General features: G+C 45.1%; 1 protein-coding gene across 1 annotated transcript in view; it reads left to right on the top strand.

Annotated features, from left to right (window-relative positions):
- Positions 1–18,595, top strand: part of LOC121292315 (1-phosphatidylinositol 4,5-bisphosphate phosphodiesterase beta-2-like) — a 138,949-nt gene that overhangs the window by 79,509 nt on the left and 40,845 nt on the right. The window contains 5 exon segments of the mRNA XM_041214167.1: positions 785–881; positions 2,563–2,647; positions 3,843–3,967; positions 7,492–7,643; positions 15,321–15,488. Of these exon segments, the coding sequence (XP_041070101.1) occupies positions 785–881; positions 2,563–2,647; positions 3,843–3,967; positions 7,492–7,643; positions 15,321–15,488 (627 nt within the window).

The following is an 18,595-nucleotide window of genomic DNA, read 5'->3' as shown; positions in this document are numbered from 1 at the left end:
ACACCCTTATTCAAAAAAAAGTATAAGGATAAGCTGGGCAACTACAGGCAAGTCAGTTTAACCTCAGTGGTAGGAAAGCTTTTAGAAATGATAACCTGGAACAAAATTAATAGTCATTTGGACAACCATAGATGAATTAAGGAAAGCCAGCACAGATTTGTTATAAACAAATCATATTTAACTAACTTAAATGATTTGTTTTTCATATGAGGTAACAAAGAGGTTTGTTGAGGGTAATGCAGTCGATGTGATGTATATGGACTTCCCCTGTGGGAGGCGCTGCCCTAAGTCACTTGCTCACTTTAGGGAATAGAGCTGAGGCATGCCCAAAGTTGTGCTTTTTTATTCATTTTTGGGTTGCGAGCATCACTGACAAAGCCAACACTTATTCCCCATTCCTAATTGCCCTTGAACTTAGGGACTTGCTAGGCCATTTCAAAGGGCAGTGAAGAGTCAATCACATATAGGCCAGCCTGGTAATGACAGCAGATTTCCTGCCCTTGTCCCATCAGCCAGATGGATTTTCATGATAAAGCAGTATTTTCTTGATTATTATTAATGACTCATGTACGAGTTTTTATTCCCACAGCTGCCATGGTGGGAATCGAACACCTGCCTCCAGGGTATTTGCTTTGGCTTTTGGATTACTAGTCTAGTAACATTACCACCACTATGCTACTGTACTTTTGTAATTGTGGACCCACTGTCTTGACTGCAGTGCTATCCTTGCTTGGACTGGCATTGTTTGTAGCTGAGGTGTAACTTATGCATTCTTCCCTAACAGGGCACCGCTGGCCAGGAAGTGAGAGCGTATGAAGAGATGTCCCGTCTAGTCAACTACATTCAGCCTGTTAAGTTCGAGTCCTTTGAAGTGGCTAAGAGTAAGATATTGCCTGTGTTCCTATACTCTCTGTGCCACTCATTTCAGTTCACTCCTTCTGTCCTGGCAAAGCTCAAGGGCTTTGGTGTCCAATGAGGAATTGTGCATGGACGGCACATAGCTGCATCACAATTGATTGCAATATCAGAACTGAGAGGTTATCATTCTGAGGAAAGAAGAGATTGAGGCTCTTTTCCCTAGAAAGGGGAAGACTGAAGGATGTCCTGATAGGGGTCTTCAAGATAGTGATAGGGTTCGTGTGTTACAGATCACTCAGGGAGTCCTCAATGCCTTGACAACATACACTTATTACATGTATATTGTAGTCTGGAGTTACAGACAGTGATGGTAGAGGTTCTAACTTTTTTTGCATCACATGGTCGACCACATGGTCCCCCACTCTTATATGTGTTGGCAGATATTCAACTTACTTCGTCATATTATGAAACACCTTCCTTGCCCATCAAATCCTGGGGTGGGACTTAAATCCAGAGCTTCTGTCTCAGAAGCAGGAATGCTAACCCGCTGTGCCACAAGACCTCCAGTAACAAAGGGTAGAGGTGGAGAAAAGGTTTTCATTTGCGGGCAAGACCAGAACTAGGGGCCATAAATATAAGGTAGCCACTAATAAATCCAACAGGGAATTCAGGGGAAACTTCTTTACCTGGAGAATGGTGAGAATGTGGAACTTACTACCAAAGGGAGCAGTAGAGGCAAATAGCAGCGATGCATTTAAGAGGAAGCTAGGTACATGAGGGAGGTAGGAATAGAAATATTTGCTGATAGGGATAGAAATTGGGCAGGAGGAGAATCATGAGGAGCATGAACATTGGCATAGACATTCTGTTGAAGAGTCATACGGACTCGAAACATTAACTGTATTCCTCTCCGCAGATGCTGTCAGACCTGCTGAGTTTTTCCAGGTATTTTTGTTTTTGTTTCGCCATAGACTAGTTGGGCCAAATGGCTGTTTCTTTGCTGTGCACTCTGTGTAATTCTATGTATTATTACTCAGATCCAGATAAACACATGTTGGCAGAAACATACAAGCCACAGCAGAAACCTGCAGTTCTATGTTTACCTGATCTATCATTGTCCTTATGAAATGCATTCTCTGATCACTGACCTGTGATCAAATCCTGGGGTGGGATTCGAACCGAGTTTGAAGCCAATGCAGGATCTGGGGAGGCAGTCTACCCCATGCTTCACCTGTCCCCTCCAGATCCTCACAGTGTCCTTTCTGTTTAAGCAATGGTCAGTGTTCCCCTGAATGAGCCTTTCACATTCCTTCCAATCTTCACTATTATCACCAACAGTAATTGTGGCCCAATCACAACCTTCTCTCCATGGTCCTGTAGAATTCACCTCAGCTGGATCTGGATAGCAGTCTCCCATCTCCAGGAACGGCTGCCTGACACCTCACAGGTCTCTGAATTCCTATACCCCCCCAACAAGCGCAACAAGAGACAAATGAGTCGCATTTACTCCAAGTTTATGATCACAGGCTGTAGCCGCCCTCCAGTACCTCACTCTGAAGCTGAAAGAAAGAACAAACTTGCAATTTAATAGTGCCTTTCACAATCTCAGGATGTCCCAAAGAGCTTATTTAATACAGTGTGATAATATATTCTGGTAAAACTACAATATAAATACTTGCTAAATCAGCTCTCTTCATTTTACAGAAATAAACAAATCCCACATCATCTCATCGTTTACCGAGACCAAAGCTCTGGATCTGCTCATCAAATTCCCCACTGATTTTGTTGAGTATCCTTCCAAAGGCTAACTATATCAGGTTCACACTAAGACTCAATGCTGAAGTGTGCTGTTCAATACTTGGGCAGCTGATGTTGGGGTTACTGTACACTACCATGAGAGGGAAAGCTAAGAAATCAGCTGCAACACAGCCGAGCAAGATACAGAGAATAGCCAATTCCCCAGAGTAGGTTACAGTTTGGAATCTAACCGAGCGATTCATGTGGTTTATATATAGAATAACCGATATCGAGGTGTGAGTTACAGTCTGGAATCCAATAGAAGAGCTAGGGTTGTTTATATATAGAATATCCAGGGAGTGAGTTAGATTGTCCTGTGCCAACTGGATTCTTTTGTGGAATGGTGTTGCAGGTGTTTTAGTGAAGTTTTAATCCTCTGTCATTGCCTCAACTGATATTGACCCTCTCTTCATATCAATGCATCACTCTGCTCCTTTGTAACTTTGTCTCTTATTCTGACTGTGTGATGTCACCTGCCTTCACCTCATCCCTGGACTGTCTGTAAAAGAAGAGTGATGTAGAACTTTATTGAAATCTACTACAGTCATTCTTGCTCCCATCCATAGCTCCTGGTGCCTAGTCTTTCATCAAGCTTGGTCTTCAAATTTTAGCTGGATTCACCTTTTCCCCATTTCTTCCCCCTCCCTCATCCTTCCTTTTCTCTTTTAACCTCCTCTTCTTCCCCTTCATTCCTTCCACTCCACCCGTACCCATTCAGCTGCTTCCTTTCACCCTTGCCCCATCCCTTTGCCCCATTTTCTCCCCCCAGCTCTCCTGTTGCTGACACCCCCATCCAGAATCTTGTTTCCCTTTGTTATGCCAGTCACTTCCACCCTGCACCTTATACCCCACCTCACTCCCAGCTCCCCAACATGTTCATCCTTTTTGAAGCCTGAGTCTACACTGAAGCTGGAGAGGCAGTTTAACCCATCCCTCGCCCATCCCCCATCAGATCCTCACAGTGTCCTTTCTGTTTAGGCAATGGTCAGTGCTCCCCTGAATGCGCCTCCTATGTTCCTTCCAATCTTTACATCTACCATCAACAACAGGGATTGAGGCCCAATCACAGTCTTCTCTCCATGGTCCCCTAGAAGTGACTGCAGCTGGATCCAGATAGCAGCCTTCCATCTTCAGGAAGGGCTGTCTGACATCTCACAGTTCTCTGAATTCCTATACACCCCCAACAGGTACAACAAGAGACAAATGAGTCGCATTTACCCCAAGGGAACAAGGGTGGATTCCTCGAACTACATGCCCCATGTCTTCTGGAATGCTGGCTGTCAGATGGTAGCTCTCAACTTCCAGACTGCAGGTGAGTGGCAGAGCAGAGAATGGACTCAGGTCTGGGCCCTAGTTTAATTCACTCAGAACTCTTTCAATAAGACAAAGTTAAAATCAGTCCCAGGGATTCTGGGTCCTTAGTCAGTCACAGAAATTTACCCTAGAGGTTAGTAAGAGATTAGCAACAACAATTTTCATTTACATAGCACCTTTAACATTGTAAAATGCTCCAAGGCGCTTCATATGAACCTTATCAAACAAAAATTGACACTGAGTCACTTAAGGAGATATTAGGAGGGATAGCCAAAAGCTTGACCAAAGAAGTAGGTTTTAAGGGGATCTTAAAGGAGGAGAGAGAGGTGGAGAGGCACGAGGTGTTGAGAGGGAATTCCAGGGTTTACATTTAGACAACTGAAGGTACGACCACCAGTGGTGGAGTGTTCAGAATTGGGGATGCTCAAGATACCAGAACTGGAGGACCACAGAGATCTTGGAAGGTTGTAGAACAGGATAATTAATGAGGTAACTAATTAGAGAGTAATTAAACAGAGTTGATTAATAAAATTAAGGAGATTAATGAGACAATTAATCAGAGATTAACAAGAGGTTGAAGGTTAATGAGCCATTTAACAAGAGATTAATCAGAGGAAAGAGATAATAAAATAGGTTGATGGCAGAGGTAATGAGGGATTAACAGAAGGTGAGAAATGTACAACATTGTTAACTAAATATTAATATAATGAATGATATCAAGGAGAGATTACCGACAGAGAATAAGAGATTAATTTGAGGAATGAGACTGACAGAAGGATTCGGACAACAGATTAAATAGAGTTAGGAGGAATTTGATATAAACGAGATTAGCAAAAGGGCGAATTAAAATTAATAAAAGAATAAGAAGATGGTTGAAATCAGATGGTTGGACGAGAGCATTAACAAGAGAAAGTTCGCACACTGGTTTTTGTTTTTTGCCAGATTGAATTGATGTAATATTAACATATGTGTTTTCATCAAATTATAATGTGCCAGAGGTGGTCAGGGTCAGAGCACATGAGAATTTCAATCAACAAATTACTGAGGCAGGATGTCAGCATTTCACAGAACACTATTCCTAAAATGATGATAACAGCGATCTGGTGCTTGATATCTCAATATTTGCATTGCTACTCAGCTCATCACACGTCCTTTAAATTTATACAATACCGTTCAGACCTGATAGAGGATCTTCTGATACTGACCAGGCAGCTGAAACAACTTGGTCTGATACTAACTCTGGATTGGATACAGGATCCTCTGACACTGACCCTGGATCTGACACACATTGTTCTGATACTGACCTTGGATCAGATACAGGATCCTCTGACACTGACACTGGATCTGACACATGATCCTCTGACAGTGAGTCTGGATCTGATACAGGATTGTCTGATACTGACTGTGGATCTGTTACAGTATCCACTGATATTTACTCTAGATCTGATACAAGATCCTCTGGCATTTTCCTTGGATCCGATACAGGATCCTCTGATACTCACAGTGGATCTGATACAGGATCATTTGATACTGACCCTGGATCTAGTACAGGATCCTCTGCTACTGACCCTGGGTCTGAGACAAGATCCTCTGATACTGATTCTGGATCTGAACCAGGATTCTCTAACTCTGACTCTAGATCTGATACTGGATCCTCTGATATTGACCCTGGATCTGTTACAGGGTCCTCTGATACTGACCCTAGAACTGATACAGGATTCTCTGATACTGACCAAGGATCTATTGCATGATCCTCTGATACTGACTCAGGATCTGAAACAGGATCCTCTGAAACTGAACCCTAGATCTGATACAGGATCCTTTAATAATGACCCTTGGTCTGATACTGACCCTTGATCTGACACTAGATCCTCTAATAGTGTATGAATCTCATGCAGGATCCCTTGATACTGACTTAGGATCTGATGCAAGATCCTCTAATACTGATTCTGGATCTGATATATGGTCCTCTGGTAGTGACCATGGATCTGATACAGGATCCTTTGATACTGAACCTGGATCTGATACAGAATCCTCTAATACTGCCACTGGATATGATACAGGATCCTCTGATAGTGACCCTGCATTTGATACAGGATCCTTCGATCATGACCCTGGACCTGATACTAGATCCTCCAAAAGTGACTATGGACCTGATAAAGGATCCTCTGATACTGACCCTGGATCTCACACAGGATTTTCTGATACTGACCCTGGATCTGATACAAGATCCACTGACACTAGCCCTGGAACTGATACAGGATCCTCTGATACTGACCCTGGATCTATTGCATGATCCTCTGATACTGATCCTGGAACTGATACAGGATCCTCTGATTCTGATGCTGTTTCTGATACAGGACCCTCTGATACTAACTCTGGATCTGGTACATTATCTTCTGATTCTGATGCTGGATCTAATACAAGATCCTCTGATACTGACTATAGATCTGATACATGATCCTCTGATACTGTGGTCCTCTGATACTGACCCTGGATCTGATGCAGATTCCTTGATTTTGATCCTGGATCTATTGCAGGATCCTCTGATAGTGACTCAGGATCTGATACAGTATCCTCTGACCCAAATGCTGGATCTGATACAGGACCCTTTAATAATGACCCTTCGTCCAATACAGGATCCTCTGATACTTACCCTGGATCTGATACAGGATCCTCTGATGCTGACAATGGATCTTATACTGGATCATCTGATACTGACACTGGATCTGATACAGGATCCTCAAATACTGACCCTGGATCTGATGCAGATTCCTTGATTTTGATCCTGGATCTATTGCAGGATCCTCTGATAGTGACTCAGGATCTGATACAGTATCCTCTGACCCAAATGCTGGATCTGATACAGGACCCTTTAATAATGACCCTTCGTCCAGTACAGGATCCTCTGATACTTACCCTGGATCTGATACAGGATCCTCTGATGCTAACAATGGATCTTATACTGGATCATCTGATACTGACACTGGATCTGATACAGGATCCTCAAATACTGACCCTGGATCTGATACAAAATCCTCTGGTACTGACCCTGGATCTGATATAGGATCCTTTAATAATCACCCTGGATCTGATACAGGATACTCTGACACTGATCCTGGATCTGATACAAGATCCTCTGATACTGGCTATGGATCTGATGCAGGATCCTCTGATACTGACTGATGATCTGATACAAGATCCTTTAATGCTGACCCTTTATCTGATACATGATCCTCCGATGACTATGGATCTGATGCAGGATCCTCTAATACTGACCCTGGATTTAATACAAGATCCTCTGTTACTGATCCTTGATCTGGAAAAGGATCCTCTGATACCAACTCTGGAATGATACAGGATCCTCTGATACTGATTCTGGATCTGATAAAGGATGCTCTGCAATTCAAACTCCTCTTTTCTTTCAGATAATAAGATGACTACCTGGGTCTGATCTATTAGAAATCCAAGAGCCATTCACTATCTAAGATCTGATGATCAATTTCTCTTACTCTCCTTCAGATATACCCATGCAACTGAACAGCTCGTTCTTTGAGTTCAATGGGCGGAGTGGCTACATTCTGAAACATGAACTGCTGCGCTGTCTGGAGAAGGAGTTTAACCCCTTTGCTGATCGGATTGATGTTGTTGTGTCGAGCACTGTATCCATCTTGGTAAAGTTTGCATTGATTCCAATTAAATCCATTCTAGACTAATTCAGCACTCCTCACATGAGGATAATAGGGTGTTAAAGGGAACTCCATATTCAAACACTGTGCATTCTGGAATCTGTATTTCCCTTGTTCTGTAACAACAGTCCAAGATCATACACTGGATCATCAGGTCAGGCACACAATGACATGCATGATTTGAAGGGCACATCTCCAAAATGATCTGAAAGTGTTGCAAAGAAGTAATATTCAATTTGAAACATTGGGTGGGACTTTCTGGTCCTACCCGTGGCAGGCATGATGGTGGGCCAGAGGGTAAAATTTGGCGGTTGTCCAAAAATTAGTTTCCCACTGGTGTAATAATAGATCGTGATTGTTCCTTGGACTTTCATGGCGGGTCAGGTAGGCTGCCACACTATGTCGGGAACCACATTTGCATGTATTTAAATGTCATGAATACTCACCAAAAAGCCGGCTCACCAGAATCACCTCCACACTCCAGGTAAAAAGGCCACACCGGCGGCTAATTAGTCCGGCGTGATTCACGACTGGATATAAGTGATGGGCACCTGACAACCTGCACTTCACTCATGACTTTGAGGTATGTTCGCCTTTGGCTGCTCTGAATTTGTGCTAAGGCTGCACATGCAAGACCAGCAGGAGCTCAAGCGGGGCACAGAGCCAAGTGTCTCCATTCCAGACCAACGGTATGATGGCGGCGGTGATGGGGATGGTGGTGGAAAGTGATGGAGTGCAAAGGCTTGACTTGGGGGTTTGTGTGAGACAAGGCAGAGGCAAGAGAAGAAGCTGGAAGGCAAAGGCTTGAATGGGGGAGTTGGGGGTGGGGCAGGGGGAAGAATGGGGAAGGGTGCACACAGTTACATGACTCGTGGTGGGGAGGGGGAAATTATTTGTAGCCCGAAAGCACAGACTGTCCTGGACAAGAGCACATGAGATAGTCGGGGCCAGAATGCTTTGACAGTCCTGTAGCTCAGTGCTAGAATTTAGAGGGCTGTGCTTGGAAGGACTGCCCTTGTCTCAGTCCAGGGAGGTGTTGGGGGGGGTGCTGCTGCTGGCTGTCAGTCCTGTGTCAGTTGTGCCCAGCATGGTGCACAGGGCTTGTTCAGTCCCTCACACACATTGATCCTGGGGATTTCTGGCTTCCTACTGGGCCGCAGATGGCACAGTCACAGTCAGGGAGGCACCTGCAGCCTGTAGATGGGAAAGAGGTAATGTAGGGGCAGGCAATTGGCCTCATTGGGAGGGCAGGGGGGTGCTCTGTAGGCCACAGTGCAGTTAGCCTCAAGATGGAGAGGGGTCAGGTTTACATGGAGCATTGGAGCATAAGCATCAAAGTAGGTAGGACAGGGTAGGATGCAGGGTAGGTAGGATCGTGACTGTCACGATCAGATCACAGGTTAGTGGGGAAGGGAGGAGAGTGATTGAAGTGTGGGAAACCTGAACATGATGCTCTTCCTTCATGATGGGAGGGATTTCCATAGTCACAAGGGAGGGTTGAAGCTGGGCTGGGAATAGAACCACCAGGACCACCATTTTCTGAGCTGAATCAATGCAAAAGAAAGTATGGAAAAACTTACCAGGGGAGGGCTCTCAGGGCCTTGGGGAGGAGTTGACCACTGTGCTTGTGGGCCGGTTGAAGGGTCACCCTACTAAATTCCGATTTTCCTAATGGAGAGGAAGGCACAGCTGAGACATGTTAGGAGCAGTCAAATTCCAATTTAGGGAACTTGGCACCTTAACTCTTCTAGTGCATTCATGAGAGAGTATAGTTACGATTGGGGCCTTGCAAAGATCCTTTGTTTCACTCATGGGAAATCCTGAATATCAAAAAGAACCAATAGAAAAGGGGCCATGAGCAAAAATGCAGGTGCCTAATGGCCACAGGACCTCTAAACCTTGCAGCTGGCAGGTTCAGATATGGGAACCACCCACCCACCCCCAACAAATTCTTATTCCATCATTGCATGTTGGGGCTGCTGTGTAAACCAAAGGATACAGTCTGAAAGTGCCTTGCCTGAGGCTTCTAACATCTTGCAGAACTCTTTCAAATCTAAGCCCCTTTGTCAAAGCACTGTCACTGGAGTTGTGTTTGTTGGGGTTGGGGTGGGGTGGTGGGTGCACTTCAGGTGATCCTGAAGGCTATAATAACGTTGCAAAGGGATTAAGTGGGGATGTAATGGCTGGGATGAAGTCACTCCACAGTCATTCCCTAGTAAGCGATAGGAAGATGAGCTTTGTAGGCTTATGCTCAATCATGTTTCTGTTCAATGTCCCTGCAGAGAAGAGCACAAGGGAAACATCGATGGAGCAGCCAGCATTGCGCTCATCCTGGCAATCAGGCAACTAAAAAGGAGAAGAAGGGCCCAGACTGCCAGACTGGGGAAAGGGAAGAGCCTCACCCTGATGAACAACACCCAGAAACTGAGGCTGATGAAGCCATTAAGTGAAGGCATCTGGCAAGACCAAGGATGTGCAGAAGATGCTTCTCATACCTACAGATGAGCAAGAGACAGTGCCGTTGATGCCTTCACATGTCTAGGGATGTGGTGGCTCACAGCTGCCACATTCTCCAGGAGGAGTTGAAGCTGCAGGGACTGGGAGGCCATCCATCGCCAATGGTTCTCCAAGTCACTGCCGCTCTGAACTTCTTTGTGAGTGGCTCGTTCCAGGGCATCATTGGGGACCTCTGTCGGATTGCTCAAGCATCTACTCAAAAATGCATACGGGAGGCCACCGATGCCCTATTTAACAAGGCTCACAGTTATGTGCAGTTTTCTCTAGATTACACCAGCCAGGCTGACAGAACACTGGGCTTTGCTGCTATCTCCAGATTCCCACAGATGCAGGGTGCCATTGACTACACTCACATGACATTAAGAGCTCCCTGGCAACAGCCAGGATGACTCATCAACAGAAAAGGGTTCCACACTCTCAATGTGCAGCTGGTCTGCAATCACCACAAGCAGCTTATGTAGCTATGTGCGAGATACCCTGGAATCTCCCATGCCTGGCACATCTTGAGTCGCTCATAAGTGCCACAGATCTTTGAGGGCCCTCAGCACATCTAGGGTTGGCTCATCGGTGACAAAGGCTACTTGCAAAAGATGGCTGATGATGCCTGTTCAGCGCTGCAAAGTGCCTCAGAGGAAAGGTATAACCCTGCCCCATCGCAACACACTCATTGATGGAGCAGACCACTGGCATCTCAAAGATGTGTTTCTAATGTCTGGACAGGTCAGGCGGTGCTCTCTAGTACATTCCCCAGAGAGTCTCATACATTATCATGGCTTTCTATCCTTCACAACCTGGCGCTCCAAAGGGGGTGGGGGGGGCAGTGTCCTGCCAGATGCCAAGATGGACGAGCTGCACGTGTCCTCCAATGATTAGGATGTTGAGCATGATGAAGGTGAGGAAGCTGAGGGTCTAGAGGAAGAAGCCATAGCACGGGCCAGATGAGGCAGGTGTGCATATGAAATGCTAATAGCCACCAGGTTCCAGGAGGATGACAATGACTAGCTATGATGATCCTCTCACCAGGGCCTTCCATGCTGGGTTCACCTTATCACCTTCGTTGCTATCCCCCTCATCTCAACGCACCACTTGAATCTCTGAAAGAGTAGTTACACTCTAACATCACAATGTCCTCATCCATGGAAAGTACGGTATCTTGGGAGCATGTGACCTTTCTGTAATCTGATAATAGCAACAGGGCGTTTTGTGAGCACAGTTGAGATAGTGCAGCCTCTTCAAGCATCTCACCAACATTCTACTGCCTACGGCAGCATACAAGAGGTTGGAGCAGCACTCCATCCTCAGTGCACTCTTGGCAGTATGCCTGCATTGTGACAAGGCATCTCACAGAAGTCAATCTTCAATCAGTGGTTATCGCCTTCATGTGTGAGGCCCATTCTGATTCCGCACTGTGGTTTTTCTACACAGCCGATTATTCATGCAAGAAAGTGTTGACGATTCTTCATCATCAGCATCACATATATCCTCAGGACACAGTCATCTGTAAATCTCAGTGAAAGATGCAAAGCTGCAGTTCACCTTTCAATGAGTCTTGTAAACTTCATGAGCAGTATCTTCTGATATTTGTCTGCCACTCATGAACATGCCTTTGTTTGGAATCTTCCAATTTCCCCTGATGCCTAGTCATGGCATTTGTGCTTCTGAAAATGCTGACACTCCATCTAGCCCTTAAGGACCCAAATTGTTGATACCAAAGAGCACACATCAGATGTATTGCAGCCTCATTCTGATCCCATTTCAGGTCTACACATTTTCATCCCAACACAGAAACCAGGCACACCGATGCCATTGTTAGTTGCACATAACCATTTTGAATGACCACCTGAGAGCTGGCAGAGGGTTAATGTCAGGAGATGTTAGCCAGCAACCTTATGGCCCAATGCCATCCCAGGGCCATCCACCCATGTGACTCTGAGTGTGTCCAGCCAATCCACATCCTCCCATGTCCACACCTGGGGCCTCTGCACACAACTCCTACGTTGCACATTTTTAACCATCTAGCAAGAGATGCAAGGACTAACATGCGTCAGCAAGGTTGAAAGCTCAAAACATGGAGGTCAGAAAGTGGGCACTAATCTTGGGGTGACGTACAGATGTACAGATGTATGTGAAATAATGCTGCAGGCAGACAGGAGCACGTAAGAGCTCAAAGTTTGAGTTCATTGGTAAAGCACACTCAAGGCTGACAGAAAGTACATGCAGGACAATGAACATTCCAAACATTTCATTGCCTAGGATCCACACTGAGCACTCTACAATGCAGAAGCATCAGGGAACTAAAGCAGCCTCCAGGTTCTAGGCTCATGACTCGATATCAGGTGAACCTCTGATGCAAGTCTCAGAGGTGCCTTGGCCAACCACAAAGTTCTTTGAGGCTGATGCTTTACTCATGTCAGTACAGAGCAGAGAATGGACAGAAACTGTTGTGAAATGGTTCTACGCACTATAAATCTGAGACACATAACGGGACATCTGCGAGGAGGCTGGCACTACAATAACCGCAAAGCGTATCATCAGATAGTATACACAACATGAAAAATGGAATGAATGGAATCTATTTACATCAGTGCAAACTCCATACAGATTGTGAACACCCGTGCAACCTTGAAGCTCCTGGTATTTTTTAATTTTTCTAATCCTACCACTACATCTTAGTACATCCCCAACATTCACAGCAGAGGTGGAGGCAGCCTGCTGACTGCTATGCCCTGTTGTCTGTGATGACGTTGGTGGGCGTCCTCTGGAGGACCAAGATCTGGGGGACCCTGGTCTGCTTTGGGTCCCCTGTTGTGGGGCAGATGCACTCTCCTTGGCCTGTGCAGCTGCAGCTGATGAGGTCAAAGGCAGTGGGGATGTGGATTGGCTGGACACACTCAGAGTCACATGGGTGGATGGCCCTGGGGTGTCCAGCTGCTGGTCCTCATCCTAATGGGTGCCCGAGGACCCCTGGCTAACTCCTGGAGGAGAAGGTCTTCCGGAGTGAGGTCCAGTTGCCTCATCTCCCTCTTGCTTAGCCAGCGATGGATCCCACCTATGCCTACAGAGATGGAATGTAATTCCTGGTGCACATCAGGCACTGTCCTGGACCAAGGTCTCCATGGCGGTCGCTATCCCACCAGTATTACCTCAGATCACTGACATGTCGCTGCAATGACGTCAGACTGAACATGGATGGACTCCATTGCCTGTTGAAATCTTTTGATCATATCTGACAACCTTGCCTGCTTTCCTGTGTCTGTCTTTCCAGCTCCTACATCTGTGTTAGGGCCGAGTCCACATGCTCATCATCTGACTCGGACTTAGCAGAATCCTGGCCTCCAGCCGTCCTCCGAGTGTTGGAGACCTTGGATGTCCCTACCTCTGCCTGCTGTGGACTGGAATCTGTGCTGTGCTCATCTGACTGGGACCCCCGAGCCTACTCTACAACTAGGTTCCATTGAGGTGTGTATCTCCGCGCTGGTGGAGGGTGCGGATGAACACTGTGATGGCTCTACATCTAGTGGGTCCTCAGGATCCTCATGTGAGGTGGCCTGAGGAGTTGAGGAGCTGGCTGCCAGTGGGCCTTTTCCATTTCCCATTGGTGCCTTTCAAAGAGAGAAGAGATAATTAGTGATTTTCTGCATAGTAACCAACATTACAAAGCACGAAGATAAAAGCAAAAAACTGTGGATGCTGGAAATCCAAAACAAAAACAAAAATAAAAATACCTGGAAAAACTCAGCAGGTCTGACAGCATCTGCGGAGAGGAACACAGTTAACGTTTCGAGTCCATATGACTCTTCAACAGAACTAAGGGAAAATAGAAGAGAAGTGAAATATAGGCTGGTTTAAGGGGGGGTGGGACAGGTAGAGCTGGATAGAGGGCCAGTGATAGAGGGCCAAAAGTACAAAGCATTCACAGTTTTGTTGGGTGAACGATAAGCTGGTGATAGGTCATCACTTGCTTGGGAGAGGCTGGTATCACCCTCGGTACAGACACGATCCCGGTCCTCACCAGCCAGCTCTGCTCTTCAATTAATGGCCAATCAGTGTGAAACGTGCGCTGAGAGCCTCAGCACTGCCGAGGTGGGGGTGGGAGGAGCACAAGTGCTGAAGTCTGTGCATGCGTGGGGACCGTGCACTGAAAGATCCCTGAAGGTACAGAGCTGCCTCAGGGAGCTGAAGAATTTAAAAATGAAAAGCAAAGATTTTAAAAATAAGGGGAAAACATGTCCCCATATGTGACTCAGTCATATGAACAGAGACATATTAAAAATTATGTTTCAAAATTTTATTTTCTTTAAAATTACTGTTGGAAACCTCATCCCACTTGTGGATGAGGTTTCCTCAAAAATGCAAAGGCTGCATTGCCTATTCGCCCGCCTGCCAACCATAAATAGGATTAAATTAATCAATGAATGGCCTAAATTTGCCTCTTAATTGTCGGTGGACATGCTGCTGACTCCTGCATGCACCCACTGACCAAAATATCACGTGAGTGCGCGATGACGTTGGGACATTTGCCTGACGTCATTGCGCACTATTTTATTCCAAATCGGGTCAGGCGTGCACCCGCCCATGGGGCATAAAATTCTGCCCATAAGATCCTGAGAGGATGTTTCCCCTTGTGGGAGTGAACAGAACCAGGGGACACAGTTTAAAACTTAGGGGTCTCTCATTTTAGACAGAGAAGGGGAGAATTTTTTTTTATCTCAGAGGGTTATGAGTGTGTGGAATTCTCTTCCCCAGAGAGCAGTAGAGGCAGGATCATTGAATATTTTTAAAGTAAAGGTAGATAGATTCTTGATTGACCATGGAGTCCAAAGGTATAGGGAGTAGGAAGGTAAGTGGCGTTGAGGCCACAATCAGATCTGCCATGATCATATTGAATGGCACAGCAGGCTTAAGTGTCCAAATGACTTACCCCTGCTCCTAATGTGTATGTTATTATGTGTGCTGATCGAGGTAACCACTCGTTCTATGTTGGAAAAGGTGAAATCCAAACCCTGGAAGTTGGTGCCAAACTACTCCATGTTTCCTGACATTGTCTGGCAGATTTTTTCAATGTACCAATCATTTGGGTGTATACATCACGCATCACTGTTTCCAGGCATGAATCAATTTAACCTCCATTGTTTCCTGTTACAGATTATATCAGGACAGTTTTTATCGGATCGTAACTCTAGATTCTATGTTGAGGTTGAGTTATTTGGGCTCCATAATGATCCTAAACGGAAATACAGGACAAAATTGAACACTGAGCAAAACTCTATCAACCCCCAGTGGAGGGACGAGGAAACCTTTGTGTTTGAAAAGGTAAATTGTAGCGGGCACACAATGCTTCCTCGTTGACAGAGCCCTCAGCTGTATCTGTCCTTTTTTTTTGTACTACTGCTCTCACCATGATACGTTCCTCTTGTCCTCACGTTGCGCCCCACCAGCTCCCACATTCAACGATCATCTTCCGCCATTTCCACCACCTCTAGTTTGATGCCACCACCTTTCCTCCCCTTTCAGCATTCTGAAGGGCCTTGCTGACAGACTCTGGGTTCCTAGGTTCCCTCCGCGGCATGTTGGTTCACTCCTTAATCACCTACAATACCCCCTCCCATCCCTGCAGCACTTTTCAATGCAGGCGTAAGAGATGAAATATCTTTCCTTTTACCTCTTCTCCCCTCACTGTCCAAGGCCCCAAGTACTCCTTTCAAGAGACACACCAATTTGCATGTACTTCTTTCAATTTAGTTGACAGTGTTCGCTATTCATGGTGTGTTCTCCCCTACATTGAGGAGACCAAACGTAGACTGGATGATTGCTTTGCAGAACACATCCATTCAATCTGCAAAAATGACCCCAAGCTTTTGGTTGCCTGTCATTTTAATTTGCTGCTGCACTATTACCCTGACCTCTCTGTGCTTGGCCTCCTATGCCTACACTGTTCCGAATGATGAAAGAAAGACAGACTGTCTGCTATGACTCAGTTGGTAGTACTTTCACCTCTGAATCACAAGCTTCCACTTTCAGGTCCCATTCCATCATAAAAACAGACTATCTGGTCATTATCACATTGCTGTTTTTGGAAGTTTGCAGTGCACATATTGGCTGCCTCAGTTTCTACATTACAACAGTGACTACACTCCAAAAGTACTTCATTGATTGTAAACCACTTTGAGACGTCCGGTAGTTGTGACTTGTGCTACATAAATGTAAGTCTTTTTTTCTTCCTAATGAAGCTCGAGGAACAGCTCCTCATCTTTCAATTAAGCACTTTACAACCTTTCAGACTCTACTTTGAGTTCAAGAATTTCAGACCATAACCATTGTCGCAATATTTTCAGGCAAGAGCTATTGGTGATGATTTTGCTATTGCCATTTACATCTCCTGTAGATTAAATGTAGAATGATAGAAGGGTTACAAAACAGAAGGAGGCCATTTGGCCTGTCATGTCCATACTGGCCCTCTGCAGAAGCAATTCATTTGGTGACATTCCACTGTCTTTTCCCCGTAGCCCTGCACATTTTCCTTTTCAGATAATGATACAATTCCCTTTTGAATCCCATGATTGAACCTGCCTCCACCACACTCCCAGGCAGCGCCACTAACTGTGTAAAATACGGTTTTATTCATGTCGCCATTGCTTCTTTTGCCAGTTACCTTAAATCTGTGCCCCCTGGATCTCGATCCTTTCACCAATAGGAACAGTCTCTCTCTATCTACTCAGAGTAGATAGAGTAGATACCTCTTCTCCCCTCACTGTCCTCATGATTTTTGAATACTACCTCTTTCAAGTCTCCTTTCAACTTTCTCTTCATCAAGGAGGACAGTCCCAGCTTCTCCAATCTATCGGCACAACTGGAATTGGAACCATTCTTGTGAATCTTTTATGCACCTTCTCTAATGCCTTCACATCCTTCCTAAAGTGTGGTGCCCAGAACTGGAGGCTGAACCACTGTTCATATGGGTTTGACTTTAACGTCCTTGCTTTTGTACTCTCTGCCCCTATTTATAAAGTCCAGGATGCCATTTGCTTTATTAACCACTCTCTTTCTTATGTTTCTTTACTTGTCCCATTCCCTTGCACCATCATCCCTTTTGTCATTTAATTTCTTGTGTCTTCCATCCCATCACTGACCCACCCTTTAGCTCTTTCCTGTCCTCCCCTGTTTAGCAGCTCTGTGTTTGCTTAAAAACCTGTTACATCCCTAACTTTTTCCAATTGTGATAAAAGGTCATCAACTTGAAATGTAATTTTGTTTCTTTTGCCACAGATGCTGGGTATTTTCTGTTTTCATTTTGGCTATGTTTATTTTTTCCACAACACTAGGGGGAGAATTTCCTGCACTTATTTAAGGAAAGATGTAAATGCATTGGAGATGTTTCAGAGGAGGTTTACTAGATTGATACCTGGGATGAGTAGGCTGTCTTATGAGGAAAGGTTAGACAAACTGGGTTTGTTTCCACTGCAGTTTAGATGGGTGAGGGATGACTTGATTGAAGTATATAAGATCCTGAACAGTATTGATAAGGTGGTTATGGAAAGGATATTTCCTCTTGTGGATGAGTCCAGAACTAGGGGGCATTGTTTTAAAATTAGGGGTTGCCTTTTTAGGACAGAGATGAGGAGAATTTTTGTCTCTCAAAGAGTTATGCGACTTTGGATCTCTGCCTCAGAAGGTGGTGGAGGCGGGGTCATTGAATATTTTTAAGGAGCAGGTAGAGAGATTCCTGTTAGGCAAGGGAATCAAAGGTTATTGGAGATAGATGGGAATGTGGAATCCGAAACACAAACAGATCAGCCATGATCTTAATGAATGATGGAGCAGGCTCAAGGGGCCAAATTACTTACTTCTGCTCCTATTTTGTATGTTCGTATGTATACACAGTGTCAGTCTTAATGTCAGAGCTGCTGTATTAAAACAAACAATTTAGCTTGACGCAGTTTAACAACATTCAAGTTATCCATTTTTTGGGCCTCTGCAGTCCTTAACCAATTGCAAGTTCTTGTAACTTTCATTTATCTACTGTTCCCTCTGTAAAACATGCTTTTGACGATTCAGTTTTAGTCCTCTTATCTAAGGAAAGATATACTGGCATTGGAGGCAGTCCAGAGAAGATTCACCAGGTTGATCCTGGGTATGGAGGTATTTTCTTATATGGAGATGTTGAGTAGGTTAGGCCTGTACTCATTGGAGTTTAGAAGAATGAGAGGCGACCTTATTGAAACATGTAAGATTCTTAGGGGGCTTGACAGGGTAGATGCTGAGAGGTTGTTTCTCCTTGGGGGAGAGTCTAGGACCAGAGGGCATAATCTCAGAGTAAGGGGTCACCCATTTAAAACAGAGATGAGGATGAATTTCTTGTCTCAGAGGGTAGTGAATCTGTGGAATTCTTTACCACAGAGGGCTGTAGAGGATAGGTCGTT

This window comes from Carcharodon carcharias, chromosome 20, assembly GCF_017639515.1.
Source record: "Carcharodon carcharias isolate sCarCar2 chromosome 20, sCarCar2.pri, whole genome shotgun sequence".
In the NCBI taxonomy this organism is placed as follows: domain Eukaryota; kingdom Metazoa; phylum Chordata; class Chondrichthyes; order Lamniformes; family Lamnidae; genus Carcharodon; species Carcharodon carcharias.
Note: the sequence above shows the minus strand (reverse complement) of the source record. Positions and strands in the feature narration are given on the sequence as shown.